This window comes from Carex rostrata, chromosome 7, assembly GCF_964058835.1.
Source record: "Carex rostrata chromosome 7, lpCarRost1.2, whole genome shotgun sequence".
NCBI classification, from domain to species: domain Eukaryota; kingdom Viridiplantae; phylum Streptophyta; class Magnoliopsida; order Poales; family Cyperaceae; genus Carex; species Carex rostrata.
The window spans coordinates 3752780-3768741 of NC_135924.1; the positions used below are offsets into that span (position 1 = coordinate 3752780).

Genomic DNA, 15962 nt, shown 5'->3' on the forward strand with positions numbered 1-15962 from the left:
TTGCTTATTTGCTTGATTACTAATTAGTCATAATTAAGTTCTTGAATGGTGCTGAAATTTACAAAGTGGTAGCTAAATTATAATTATTATTTGGTTGCATGTTGATTGCTTGATGATTGTGATTTAATTTCGGGATTATTTGGTTAGTATTGTCAATTTGGTTGCTTGATTTGTTACGTATGGTAGTGGTACTTGGATAATGCATAAGATTACATGAACCATGAAAGTGTCATAATAAATGGAGATTATAATTAGTGACCCATGCAATACTTGATCCTTTAATTGTAAACCAAATCGGTGTGTATAGTGACACTTTAGACAAGTATGTGGTAATTTGAACATGTATACATAAGCCTCAAGTATGGTATTTGACTATTTCTATATTGATTTATGGGATTAGAGAATGACATGATTGAATAATTTGGTTTAATATTATTTGAAATGTGATTTGGTTTGCTTGGTTGCTATTGTTTTGATAATTGCTTGTTGATTTCTAATTGTTTGTCTTACTATAGATCTTTGTTGAAGTTTTGAATTGCATGATATAAATACATGAAATGTCTTAGGAAGCATGATCTTAATTTTATGAAATTGATGCATGACTTGATATAATAATTCATTTGGTTAAATCATAAGTTTGATTTAAGTGAATAGTAATATGCATGATATGAACTATTTACTTGTTATGAATGAAATGTGTTAAAGAACCACAAGTCAGAAACCTGACGATCATGTATGCGCCCTATTCGGGGTAAGCGTGTAATTTCTGTTATGTAGGTGCTGAACTTGTAGCGCATAACAGAAATTGCATAGGCGCTATATTCGGGGTAAGCGTGTAATTTTTGTTATGTAGGCGCTGAACTTGTAGCGCATAACATAAATTGCATAGGCGCCATATTCGTGGTAGCGCATGACTCGGTTATGTAGGTGCTGAACTTGTAGCGCATAACTTTAGTCATGTAGGTGCCCTATTCGGGGTAAGCGCACAATTTCAGGTTATGGCCATAACAGAAATTGTGTAGGCGCCATATTCGTGGTAGCGCATGATCGGAGTCCTGTATCAGTCTTGACGGTCATGTAGGCGCTGAACTTGTAGCGCATGACCGGGATCATGTAGGCGCTGTACTTGTAGCGCATGACCGAGTATTGTTAATACCACAATGGTTACCTTATATAATTATATTTTATTTTATCATGAAAAGTCTTGAATAAAGCATAATTATATGACATGGTTGCACAACTAAATTGTATTGAACTTTTAAGTCTATTGTACATGAGCATTGCATAAAATAATGTTTATTTTGCTTGATTGTTATTGCTATAAATTGTTTCTATGACTTGCTGATTTCTTTCGCAATATTTGAGCATTTCTTAAAGTGAACTTATATCTTTGTTGACTTATTATAGTCGGTAACTTAGATTCTTTGATTCTTATATTATTACTATAGTCTATATTTTTTTGTGCTCGGTGTTGTTTTAGTTTCAGTTGGTCGGATTTGAGGATAACTCGACTGGAACTGAATACCGTACTGGGAGATTTTCAATCTCTCACCGTTCCACTTTGTGGGTTCCAGGTATGGAGCGCAAGATGCCGAGGTGAGATGTCAAACTCAAAGATTGCGGAATTTGCCACAATAAAAGTACATGTTGTTTCTGATAAATCCGCTATGGTATTTCATTTGTATTTTATTATACCGTATCAGATTTATATCGATTTGTTTTGTTACATATAACTCATGACACTTTGTGAAAAAAAAAATACCTCATGTATTGTGGCTTATCTACTTGTCATTGGTAATGTATGTATAATTATGTTGTGTATTAAAATAGAATCGTCTTGCGCTAATGAGCGCGGCGGGTTGTCAATCCTATCGTCGGGTTGTGACATTCCATATCATCTTGAGAAAAGTAACCTATTCATATTATTCCTCTAGATTTTCAATTCACTATTACAATAATATTATTTGGTAAATTGCTGGGTATCAAGGAGTTGTTATCAGTCACTTCCACGATCGTGTCCCAAGAAGTTGACTATCCCGGATTATCTTGTTTGCGGTTCCAAATCTTGCACGGTATAGAGATGGAATTCGCTTAAGGACAGTGCTTCGCAAAATCCGGGTAACTCAATTTTAATTATAATTTATTTTCTGAAAATTATCCGATATCTGTTATTATATTTTAAAGTTAAGAAAAAATAACAAATGCCACCAACATTGATTATAAGTATATCTTTACTTTTGTTTCTTTCCAAAAAGGTGCTATAGACACCAAATATTAGTGTATGTTTCAGTTTCTTTCTTTTTGGAAAAGTGTCGTAAGACAATGATTCATGTGCATGTCTCTACGTGGCAACCTGCATTGATTTAAACAAGTAAACCGTCAAAGACAAAAAATTAAGTATCCCCATTTCTCTCAAATCTAATTTCAACAAGTTGCTTCCTCATACAAGGCATGGCATTCAATCTTAACAATTCCAACAAAAAATGTAGTCGTTAGTGTTTCATGCCTCATTTGTCGAAAGACCACTATTTGCTCCCGATGACAGACTTCGCAAAGCTCCTCCTGGTGGGCCATCTTGACGTAGAACCCACCATTGTCATAACACCGGCTAACGTTTCAGTTTCTCTTTTTCCGGGTAATGTCATATGTTATTCTTCTTTCTTTCCGAAAAGGTGTCATTGGCTCCAACATTAATTAGTGTATCTTTCAGTTTCTTTTTTTTCGGGAAGGTGTCTAATGCAACAATTATTGCCACCAATATAAGTTTTTTTTTTTTTCTTTCCCAAAAGGTGCCATAGTCTCCAAACATTAAATAGTGTATCTTTCAGTTTCTTTGTTTTCTGAAAGGTGTCTAAGACAACGATTATAGCCACCAATGTAAGTATATCTTTTTCTTTTTTTTTTCTTTCTTTCCCTAAAGGTGCCATAGGCTCAAAACATTAATTAGTGTATCTCTCAGTTTCTTTGTTTTTGGAAAGGTGTCCAAGGCAACGATTATTGCCACCACTATAACTATATCTTTTTGTTTTCTTTCTTTTCCAAAAGGTGCCATAGGCAACAAACATTAATTAGTGTATCTTACATTTTATTTGTTTTCAGCAAGGTGTCCAAGGAAACGATTATTGCATGTATCTACATGGCAATCTCTAGTTATATAAACAAGCCATCAAAGACAACACAACATTAAGCATTTCCCCATTTCTCCCAAATCATCTAATTTCAACAAATTTGCTTCCTCATACAAGCCATGGCACTCAATACCAACAAATACAACAAAAAATGTCGTGTGTTCTTGATCCCTCATTTGTCGAAAGGCCACCTCATCCCGATGACAGACTTCGCAAAGCTCCTTGCAGCAGCCCATCCCGATGTAGAACCCACCATCATTGTAACACCGGGCAATGCGGCGCTAATCGACAAGTCTCTTGGCCAAGTGCAAATTCTCACCTATCCCTTCCCATCTGAAGGTCCAAAGACCAGCGTTGAGACTGTGGGACTCGGTTCAAAGGAGGAATCTTTGATGATCAACAAAAAATCATGGTTGATTCGTCCAGCGGTTGAAGAGCTTATCAGTAACTACAAACCTGATGCTGTCGTATCAGATGCTCTATTTTCTTGGGCCCCTAGTGCTGCTGCTGAATATGGTATCCCTTGCATTCTTTTCTTTTGTAGCGGCATATTCCCTCTTGTCATTTATCGGCATATTTTTGAGATGAAGCCGAACATGGGCTTTGATGACAATGTGACAGTATCTGATCTCCCAGGCCCAAAAATAGTGATGCCGGTTCGTGAATTACCAAATTATCCCCTTGGGCAAGATGAGGGGTCAAACCAAATTCTCGATAGCATGTTTGGATCTTGGCCCAATACTTTTGGTATTGTATTCAATACGTTTCGTGCACTCGAAAGCGAGTACTGCAAGGAGTTTGAAAGGGCTCAAACAAAAAGAGCCTACTTCATAGGACCAGTCTCCTCTTCCTACAACAGCACTGGAGCTGTAACTATCCATCGTGGTGGTGAGGGAGATACTGGTTGCCTGTCATGGCTTGACAGCAAGGAGGATGGATCTGTTGTTTTTGTAAGCTTCGGTAGCCAATGCTACTTCAAATCTGAACAACTTCATGAGTTGGCTATTGGTTTAGAAAATTCTAAAAGAAATTTTCTTTGGGCTGTTAGAGGAGATAACATGGAGGAATGGATGCCCGATGGATGGGAGGATAGGATTGCTGGAAGGGGAATTGTGGTGAAAGGATGGGCTCCTCAAGTGGCTATCCTTGCGCATCCAGCAACAGGGGCCTTCATGACTCACTGCGGGTGGAATTCAATTCTAGAAGGCACTTCGGCTGGAGTGCCAATGCTGACGTGGCCCTTTGCCGCAGAAGAATTTATTAGTGAAAGACTGTTAGTGGAGGTTATCGGTTGTGCTTCGAGGGTGTGGGATGGAAAGAGGAGCACCAGAGAGGTAGATAATGAACTTGTTCCTGGAAGCGCAATAGCTCGTGCTGTGTCGAAATTCATGGAGCATGGAGAGGAATATGAGAAAATCCGTTCTCATGCGCAACATATGGCAACATTGGCACTCGCTGCCGTGCAAGAGGGTGGGAGTTCTTCGGGTGACATTAGGAGTCTAGTGAATGATTTGATTGGATTAGTGGTAAGCAAGTGATGTATTCTAATTAAGAGAGAGTGTTTATGAGAAAATAATTAGGAGAAGTGTGACTTTTTGCGTGTAGTAGTAATTTATTAATAAAATCTTCTCCTTTCTATACAATAATTTACATTAATTCTCAGTAATGAATTGATTCTTTCTAAACGACAGAAATTGATAGTTATGTCTCAAATATTATCTAGCAATTGCACAACCAATTAGTAGAGTACCATACATCAACTTTTCATTAATTCTCAATACTGATATTGTTTCTCTCACTCTCTCTACAGTTAGAATAGGTATTATTAATTCCTCATAAATTTAATTATCTTTATTAACGGGTTAACAGGTTTGATTAATGTTAGTATGCTAATCCGAATTATAGATACAATAGTTGGTAGCTAGCTAGTATTGCATTATGATCAATCCATTTTGTCTCAAACAATTAGTATGCATTTACGTCGATTCCTGTTCAAAGTTAATCCAATAGAAAGTAATTTTGAAAAATCTCTATATATTGGAACTGCTCTTTAAATATTTTGTCTCATTTATGATATGAACACATGTCATTATAAATCGGTAACATTCGATTTATCCATGTCCAAACGGATGTGATATTAATCTTACGCGTATTTGGGAAACGAAGGAAAACTGCAGTTAAATTTTTCTTAGATACTAAATTTGCTTACATGTGTTGTGGACCCAATGGTAAATTAGGAAATTGCTACGCTTCCTCCACTTTGTGCACCCAACCAAATCTCCAAACATTCTTTTATATTTTATTTATTTATCCTCTTTGAATTTTTGGTGAACACATACATATCAACAAAGGTTCTACTCAACGAACTGTTGGTGTAGCGTGGTCCTCTTTCATCAAATGTTTATTACGAATGGACAGTTGGTGATAAGTTCTACTTTTATTAGTAAGAAACACGAGTTGTGCTTCTATTTTATTAATTGCAATTGGTTACATAGGTTCGAAGGCTTTTAAGAGGTAACCCTTTGGTGGATTTACAATGTGATAGTGGATTCGAATAAGAGAAACAAAAAAACTGAAAACTGAAACATAAATAAAAGAAAAATTGAAACGAAAAATAAAAAGCAATTGAGGAATCTGCAAGTAACTATGTGTCTTCATGCTGATGGCTGTGCAGTCTACTGGTATTTGAAAAATACCACTGTGCTTGTATTTCCAGCACCAGGTCATTCATCGTTTGTTCTTCTTCTCTGAAAACTCGGGAGCATTGTTCTCTCCACAATATAAATTGTGAAATCAGTATCAGTTCTCTTATGTCCTTATGCACCCTTTTATCAACTTATATACCCATTTTCCATGGATGACGTACACTGACTGTGACGTACAAGATGTTGGAAATTATAACTCGGATTGTGGATGGTATAGAAGAGGAGTTTATAATATAATTTCTTTTATATTACTCAAGAGGAGTACAAAGCTTTGAATATATATTTTCACTCACTCAATAATGCCTCACTTTAATATGCTCTCTGATTCTATATTCACTTCAATACGTGACCTCTATTTATAGCACCATATGGCGGTGTTAGAATCTTCTACCTAATTCATTTTATTTCTACTGGACATTAGACTCTAGACTATACGGAATGCTCTAATCTACAAAAGTCTAGAATTTATCCTACCGACATTGGTTTATAATTTTTCTTGAACAATCTAGAAGAAGTATTTGGGCTTTGGGCCTTGGGCCTTCGGTGTTGTTATCTTCAACACAAGACTCGTTGGTGATTAGGTGTTAGTGACATACTAGAACCATACAATACTGTATAGGAATGGAGCAACATGGATCCGAAAATAGTTTTTTTTTTTTCAACTTTTTTTTGCTCCATAAAAAAAAAAAGTAAAAAAATGGTCGTTGAAAAAAAAATGTTAGAAGATTTCATTATTTCAACTAATTAGTATGATACCATGCAATCATATTGAAATAAATTAACAAGTATGCATGTTAATTGCTAGACAATTAACATCGGATTGACAAACAACATCAAATCTTTATCGTGCTCAGTCTGACCTATAATATATGACACCGCCCGGATTACATCGTTCTGATACTTTTGAAGCAGATAGGCCTTATCATTCAGTTACATGTCATATGGGATGCTTCAACGGGCCTTGAGAAACTAGTTGCTAAAATAAAACTGAATGTTTCCAACAGTACCAATTTTATCCGTCCAGCATTGCACTGACTGACATGTCTTTAGTATTTTGGCCATCAGTTCTTTATATGAGTTCCGATTTAGGTGATCCAAAATTCTGTAGAAAGCTGACAACAAGCTCTACAATGTTTATGTATTACGTTTGTCCAGATTCCGAACATATCATGGTCAATCAGGTGTGCCAAGAGAACTGATCTGTTTTGAGTCAGCTTGTTATTAATTAGTTCGTTGTGAGTTATTAATGGGTTTTTAATATGGTCAAAAAGGTGTTTGTATCCATCTTTATTTTGTGGTTTCTAAGAGAGTCCTTTTAGAGTCTCTAGAAAGTTAATTAAGAGTATTTTGGTTGAATAAAAAGTAGTTCAAGTGGTATTAATTGTTAGATAAATTTTAGAGGGAGAAATATGGCTATATAAGAGCCCAAAGTTATTTTGCAATGAGATAATTGAATATATACAAATTTTATTGTTTGAGTTGAGTTTATCTCCTGTTGTTCTCTGTTGAGTTGAGCTTTGCTCCTCTTTGAGTGACATTTAGTTGAACTAGCTAGCATCCTTGTGAATCTCCGTGGCCATAGTGTCAATATCTAAACTCCAAGAATAATTATATGTATCCCCCATTCTAGTATCCCCAAAGTCTCTACAACAACCTTTCTCTAATGATGTACTATGGTCCCCACTAATATATGGTTCCTCTTTCTCAGTCCCCAAACATGTGTCCTCGTCAACAATCATAAGTATAAATACTTAAAAAAATTTATTAATACTTGCAAAATAAGATATTAATACTTGCATGTGAAACATGATATAATCATCTCTCTTTTCCAATCCCCCAATGTTTCCCACATCAACCATCCTCTAATGAAGTACTGGAGACCCCATATCCCCACATCAACCTTTTCCAATCGTTTCCGCGTGAACCTTCTTCTAACAAAAATAGTTGACCTTATAGGTATAAATATTCCAGTGCATAGGTATAAGTACTTGCAAAATAAGATGAGGAGGGATCCAATTGCACCATTTTATGGTGACACAACTAGACACCATATTTTTATAAGTCATTTTTACAATTTCAAAATTCAAATAGTCGATCTGAACCGTTCAACGCGATGTCTTTATTAAAATGTACTTGGAGACCAAATTTTACATTTTTTTTTTAAATTTATTACTATTTATTTAGAATTTTTTAAAATTATTATTTTTCAATGGTCCAAAATTGCCTGGAAACAACAATTTTGTACACATCTTAATAAATACTAAAAAATTTTCCAAAACATATAAAATTTGGTCTCCAATTACATTTTAATATGAAGATCATGTTGAACGGTTCAGATCGTCTGTTGGATTTTAAAATAGCAAAAATGACTTATAAAAATATGGTTGTCACTATAAATTGGTGTAATTGGATCCCTCCTCAATTAAGATAAACTTGTGGACAAAAATTCTAGTGGTGGAGTTTTGGGGTCCCTAGATAGTTATGATGCAGACATTTTGGAAGTATTTTAGTGAAACACCATGTATAACACCGTTATATATTATGTAATAAGACTAGTAACTAAATTATAACATGAGAAAATTATTTACTAATCATTAATTATTTGAAGCATAATCAACTATATATGTTTCGTTAAAACGCTTTCTACATAAACCAAGATCTCTTCAGCTCATTTGACATGCTGTTATTTGTTATGTAATATATATGTTATTACTAACAAATTATATAATATGTCGATCAACCTGTTTTTGACAAAGTAGCAAAACATTTAGCATTACATATCGCGCTTAACACTCGTCTTAAACCAAAATATTATAAATAGTCCATAATATATATGCAAAATCACAATTCAAAAATCTTGCATGTCAAATGATTTACCATCCTTGATTCCTCTGACTGTTTGATTGAAAATCACAATTCCCTTCAAACAAAAATATCTGCTTTATTCATACAAGAAAATGCAACTAGTACTATAACCAATGTCTAAAAGACAAACAAAACTTGATATCTGAAAGAAAAAGGATAGCAATAGGAAAAAAACCAAACCTTCTTAAAATACTTGCTATACTCAGCCTACAATAAAGAGCTCAAACTAACCCAATGAGAAAAGAAAGAACCGAAGCAGACCAAAATGTCTACACCATGCAGACTTTGCACATCATCAAGACTTCAAAAATATTAGTAGGAGGAATGCTTCACAGATGATTTGGTTTTCTTGGGTTTCTTAGTTTCAGTTTTCTTGAATTTTTTAGGTTTACTTGACCTTAAAACATCCTTGTTCTTCCTCACTCTACTGTGAGAGCTCATATGTCCTCCTAATGCTTGCGGGTTGGCAAATTCCACATTGCAGACAACACAACGATAGACATGAGTCACATCAGGACCAGGACGCACATGGCCCGCCAAAAATGCATTAATGGCGTCCCAGTTTGGGTCTAGCGGGTTCACCCCACTGGCACATAAATAGTTTGTAGGATCTTGTAACGGCAAATGCGAGGTTTCATCATTGTTGATATAGTATGGCAAGGGGAATGATTCAGGAGGCATCATGACAGGATAATTATTTTCAGTGTAACGGTTCATTGCAGTATAATTCATTGGTGCAAGTGGTTGAGGATACTGTTTGTCACAGAAAACCATGTTGCGGGTCAGATCATCATTGTGGGTGGTGGTGATGTTGGAATTGTATAAAGGACAAAGATTTGTTTGTTGCAGATCGTTACTCTGGTCAAGCAGGAGGTTGAGTTCATTTGACAAATCCACATTCTCATCCAATAACAAATTGGTCAGCATGTTCAACAAAAGGAAAACAAAGGAATAAGGAGAATAAGGAGAGGGGCCTAACAGTAGGAGGAGAAAAAAAAAACTTGATTGGAGAGGTAACTTGAAACGAATGAGATCGAAAGAGAAGAAATCGAATCAATTTTATAGATGAAGAGAAAATCTTTATGAATCTCAAGCGAAGCAGAATTTCATTGAGAATGAAGTCAAAGGGAAAGAGGTAGGAAATAATGCAACAATTAATTCACTAGATTTTCTTGTTGTTTTTGCATGAGGAAACTCAGAAATTCAATGTACCGAATAATGCATTATTTTGAATGGAGGATCTAGGCCAATGGTTTTCTTAGACATTCTAGAGGCGGAGAAGAAACGCGTAAACTATTTTGGAAAGTTTCATTTTAGTTTCATTTCATCTAGATCAAAGAATGGCATTATGAATTTACAATCATCAATGCATACTTATTTTATACGGTAAGAATCACAGTACGAATACACTGGTAGCAGGTTTAAGCAATAAATTGCAACAATATAGTGAATATCAAAAAGATAATATAATTTTCTCAAAGATTATATAAATTTCATGTTCATACAATGAAACCTCTTGTCGATCTGACCCAATAAAATATGCTCTTATGACTTATTACAATCTGAGAGCTTGACCCTACTGTGCAGACGACAGATATTTGCATGAATATCTGTACACAGATATTTACAAACACTTATGTTGTATTGTGAAAATTTACGAGAGACCAATTATATATTACCCAGTATAAAAATTGAATACCAACCAAGGTCAGACCAGCTTAGCTTTTGATTTTTGAAGAGTCAAGCAGGAAGCTTTGAATTTTTGCTACATATTAGTTACTAGTTATTCTGCTTTCATATTTTGAGACTCGATCAGTCAGATTTGCTCATTTATATTTCCTGCAAAAAAATATAAGGACGAGTAAATTGGATGAAACTCAGCCTTTGAACAACTAATCCGGTCCAACTTGATCTGCTAACCCATGACCATATGTCTAATTCCAGTCCCAATTGGTTGATACAACTTGTATTCAGATGAGTTTTTAAACCATGTTATTGATTTAATTCTGTAAGATTTTATTTATGGTCTATTTGTCACCTTAACAAGATACTAGAATACATATCATTGAGGATCATTTGAGTAAAACCCGTGATATACCATTCGTAACCAATATAATGTTCTAGTGAAATTACTGCCTAGCTAGGGTTACATGGCGTGAATTTCCTTGAAGTTCATTTGTTCAATGTTATTTTACTAGAGATTGATACAAATAGATATTGTCAGGCAATATACTACATGAAACCACATACAATGTACCCGCTCTTCTTCTCATCCTTTTTTGTTCCTCTTGGTTCTATCAAATTTTTCTGAGATAGTTCAATGGATATGTCAGAAACTTTGCCTATCAGCTAGACCTAACTGAATGCACTGATCCAGTACTGCAGAGTATGTATGCCAGGAGCAGAGCGTGTTTTTGAATGTGTCATGTGTGGTAAAGAGTACGTAAATGAACAAGCCATAGGAGGGCATATGAGGTGCAATTGCAAGAACAAGAAGCAAAAGAACGTGCCAATTACTTCAATAAAAATCAGGCAATCCAAAAACGCCAGGCATTCTTAGAACAATCTCTAGCTAGTATAAAGTATTGAAAAGGACGTTTGGAATGATGTGAAAAAAAATGCACTTGCTGGTTTTCCAATTGCTATATTAATTTTAAATCTGTTTCTGCTTAACTCTAACTGGAAAATTTAGTTCTGCTTTATTTTTATTTTGTTGCGTTGATCATCTTCACTACATAACAGCAATTTATATTCTTCAAACAGTTATATTGCATATAATTAAAAGAGGTAATATCATAGTTCGAAAAATCGGCCGATTCAACTCGGAATCGGACTGGACCGAGCCGATTTTTGCCCGATTCTCAAGTTGGTGCGATTTTTTTCAAAAAAAGCGGATGAACAGTGAAAAAATCGGCCGATTTTTGGTCCGATTTACACCGATTTACACCGATTCAAACGATTTAAAGCAAAAAAATTTCAATTTGACTAACCTCTGTGCCGATTCAGAGAAGAAGAAGGCAGCCCGAAAGGGGGAGAAGGCGCGCAGGAGGAGAAGGTAGCCCGAAAGGGGGAGAAGGCACCGAAGACGCGCCATTTGAGCTTGATTTTTCGAACCATGGTGAGAACTGAGAAGGCGCTGATTTTTGCCACCGTGGTGAGAAGGGGGAGAAGAACACCAAAGTCGTGCAGGAGGAGAAGAACACCGAAGACGTGAGAAGGGTGTCTGATATTTGGCACTTTTTTAAATAGGCCCTTGATGTTTTTCTTATTCAGAACTTAATATGTATATATCTTTTTTTTAGTGAAAGGCCCTCATTCTCTTTTTTTTTAATGAAAGGCCCTCAGCAGTAGCATGACTAGTGTTCAATTTGTTAAAAATATGTTTTCGTCCAAATTTCGAATCGAAGATTCGTAACAATTTATAATGTCGTATGAGTATTATTACGTGTTTATAATTTGATTTTTAGACCCGACTAATTAAATTTAAAGTAGTATATATATATATATATATATATATACATATAATTACCAAATCAATTACTCTTAGTTAGAATTCAATTATTTATTTATTTACATGATTTGATTTATTTCCTTTCTTAGTTTCACGATTGCAACAAATTTTAGATTTACCGAATATTTACACTTTATTTATGGTGCTATATTTTATCTTATGTTTTTAACCTCCAATTTTTAATGTACGAATTTGATTCATTTATATTTCTAAATTTTAAATTCATTTTATGTTACTCAGATAAATCTGATCGTTCATTAATCTAATAAAAATTTTAATTAGGTAAAATGATCAACTTAATAATTAAATCATGTTTTAAAATTTTGGAATATAACACTTAATTAACATAGTTTTTTTATAAATTATTTTTATCAATTTTTTCCTACTTTTTGGCTACAAAACAAGGCTTCTGCCAAAAAAACCCGATTTACCGATCCGATTTTCCGATTCTGGCCGATTTATCCGATTCTAACTAGGCAGTCAAAAATCCGATTCCGATTCCGATTCCGATTTTTTGAACTATGGGTAAATATGATATTTAGGAGCACACTATCAATAGAACTTATGATGTAAACACAAATATTCTTCGTCAACAAATTAACATATGCATGCACACACACACACACACACACACACACACATGCCGGCACGGACACACACACGGAAGCAACTATATTATATATGCATCCAGAATTTTACATCTCAAACATCATATGGTTATCTTTTTTTAGGTTAGTGGCTTAACATCATATTATATTTGTAGTGACAATGTTGTGATTTCAGTCTAAGTCCTGTTTTTTTCTTTTTCCATAATTAAACCTGGACAAATTTTTTATTTTTAAATCTACTATATATCTAATAGGAAACTAATTGTTCTATTGAGCTTTGCTAAATGCGGTTTTCAAATATTATAAGAATATTTCAATAGATTTAGTAAATGATATTACTTACCGACAATGGTGCCATTCAGAATATTAGATACATCTCCTTTTAGTACAACATATAGAATTGTGTTCGGACCAATAAATTTTACATACCTTGTATGTAATAAATACTGTATATGCGAAATATCATCAATATAAAAACATTGAACCAACAGACCGAAATCTTTTTATTTAAAATAACCTACTAAATCATTGCAATATACACTAGATATCAGTGAATAATGTATCATTTTCAATTCTATATATTCATATCCCCTCTTAATTCACATTTTCAACCAACACCCACCGTTGGCTTATACCTTTGCCCTTAATCAACTGGTAATATGCAAAACAAGACAAATAACATTCACGATTTCAGACTAATTAGACAGATAATGAAGCCACCAATTCAACCTAGAAATTACAAATCATACTCTTGCACGCTATGTGGAAAATTATTCAGCAGCCCACAAGCATTAGGAGGGCACAAGAGAGCACACAGAAAGGAAATGGAGGAGATGCGAACGAGCAAAGTCGTAACACCATCAGGACCATATATTTCTGATCATACGAAGATAAATGATGGAGAACATGTCGCTGCCACTAGCAATGTCCAAGGGAATGAAGCGTCGCTTGACTTAGAGTTGAGCTTGAGGCCTTGTGGGGAAGTTGACCTTAGCTTAAGACTTTAAATTATGGTCGATGCATAATTAGTAGCCTGTAATTTCAGTTTATTATGTTATTTTATTTGAAATATATTATTGTATTTTACTTTTGAATTATTGAAAACAACAATTTATTAGCATATATGTTTAATTAATTAATTAAAAATGATTTTAATTAATATAGACAAAAGTCCAGCTGAAATTTCCTAAGGGGCTTCTTTAATTTATTTTTTTTAATTTTTTGGTACACAACTTATTTTCGTGATTACCCTAATTTTTCAAAAGTTACTTTTCATTTATTTTGGTCGATTGTAATGCATAGATTATTATTTACTTACCTGCTTCTAGAAATGGCAAAAGAATATTAAATTAAGAGAAATCTGGACCGAATTATTATGTAAGTTAGGTAAGTTATTTTTTTTTTAAATATCCAAATTATATGTGTATCCGAATTATATCCGTATCTATATATTCGTATCCATTAATATATGATCCATATTTGTATCAGTGTCCATTAATATTGGATTCGTATCCGAAAAATAAAAGCGGATACGGATATGGTTTTACCACTGTCTCATCCGTATCTGACCCATTTGCACCCATAGGAATGGGCCCGTCCTTGAAAATTACTGGTGGAAAAGTTGATCTTTAAAATTTCCCTCAATTGGGATGTTGCAAAATAAACAACACCGAAATTCATAAACACCACTTGGTGGTACCGGAATTCATATCACCTAAGATACCTTATTTTTATAGTTTGAATCCCTTATGTTCATCATATACTAGCAGGAATCTTAAAGGAGTTCCGTGAATCTCAACTTTAGATCAAATTAGTTCAGATTCTGATCTAACACCTCAGACAAAAACTCAAAAGAGTAACATTTCCTCGTAGAATTTGATGCAATATGCGCATGCTTCACAAAAAGGGGTGTAACTTTTGATCCGTCCGTCGGACCGGGCTGAAATTTTGACAGGAACTCCACAGCCCAAAACCGGATGCAAAACCAATCTATGATTCGTTTTGCCATTTCCGGGCTCAGATTCGCGATCCGAGTCTTCCTTCATGGGTTTTTGGACCTTTCTTTATAATTTTAGCGTTTTTAGGGTCTTTTATGTATCTTTTATGAATTTTCTGTTTTTAGGGTTTGTATTTAAACAAACATGATGCCTCTTGGCAGAAGTTAGTTTTTTTATGTATCAGTTTTATCAACGAATTGAGAATCTGTGTGATCTCAGAACCAATTATATCTTTCCATTACTTGTTCCAATTTCTTGATCGTTCGTGCATCAGAATTAATCCAGACTCGTGGTAAAAAAAAACCCACATCATTTCTGCTAGAAATTAGGTAGTTCTGATAGCACGAGAAATAGATTCAGTTACGTACATCCGTTCTCCGTAAGAATGGAACGGTTAAGATTGAACTCGACGCAGCATTTCCTTTATGGCAGTATAGAAAATCAACTATGACACATTGGTACCAAACAATGGGTCCAGACCATCCAATCAGAATACGGACCAATCAGGTCCAGGGTAGAATTCACGGAGTACCCATTTAATATTAATGCAGATTCTGATTTCAAATTTTAAGTAAATCTAGGAGATCTGGATTACGGAACAATGACCTACATGGTTTGGCTTTTCTTGAATGCTGATTTGATGAAGCATTTCAATTTTGAAATATTGATGCATGGACGTTTGATATGGTTTTAATTTGATATCTTCACTTTTATGGGATTTTGTGTTTCTATTATTGTGAGTTGAGGCAGGAAGTATTTTCATTTTTCTCTTATGTGATATATATAACCTGATTCTGATTATAATCTGATGCAATTTGGTCTCCAGTCTCCGTGACTAATGTTTTTTTCTGCAAGCAGTAGTACGTACATTGCAATTAAAATTTCAATGCACATGTTTTACAGGATCAAACCTGTTCAGCTAAAATGAACAGAAGGTGACAGTTTTGAGCTTTAGGCAAGAACAGTTGAGTTCCTTCATAAGCATTAATTAGATGCACTGTGTTTTTAACCTGCAATCTTCCATACTGAGTGCAATTTGTTATTCACAATATTTAAGAACAAGTGGGAAGAACTATTTTACACTGGAATATATGTGTTTGTAGTTCAAACACATATATTTCACATACTTTACCAAACTAACAAATTTA

At 34.5% G+C, this 15962-nt stretch overlaps 1 protein-coding gene across 1 annotated transcript; it reads left to right on the forward strand.

Annotated features, from left to right (window-relative positions):
• The first annotated feature begins 3239 nt into the window (after positions 1-3239).
• LOC144556686 (putative UDP-glucosyl transferase 73B6) lies at positions 3240-4666 on the forward strand. Its single transcript, XM_078305074.1, has one exon. The coding sequence runs from the start codon at positions 3248-3250 to the stop codon at positions 4664-4666; it is 1419 nt and encodes a 472-aa protein (XP_078161200.1). The 5' UTR covers positions 3240-3247.
• The last annotated feature ends 11296 nt before the right edge of the window (positions 4667-15962 follow it).

Coding starts and splice junctions, on each gene's coding strand:
- LOC144556686 (XM_078305074.1), top strand. CDS start 3,248: ATGGCACTCAATACCAACAAATACAACAAAAAATGTCGTGTGTTCTTG.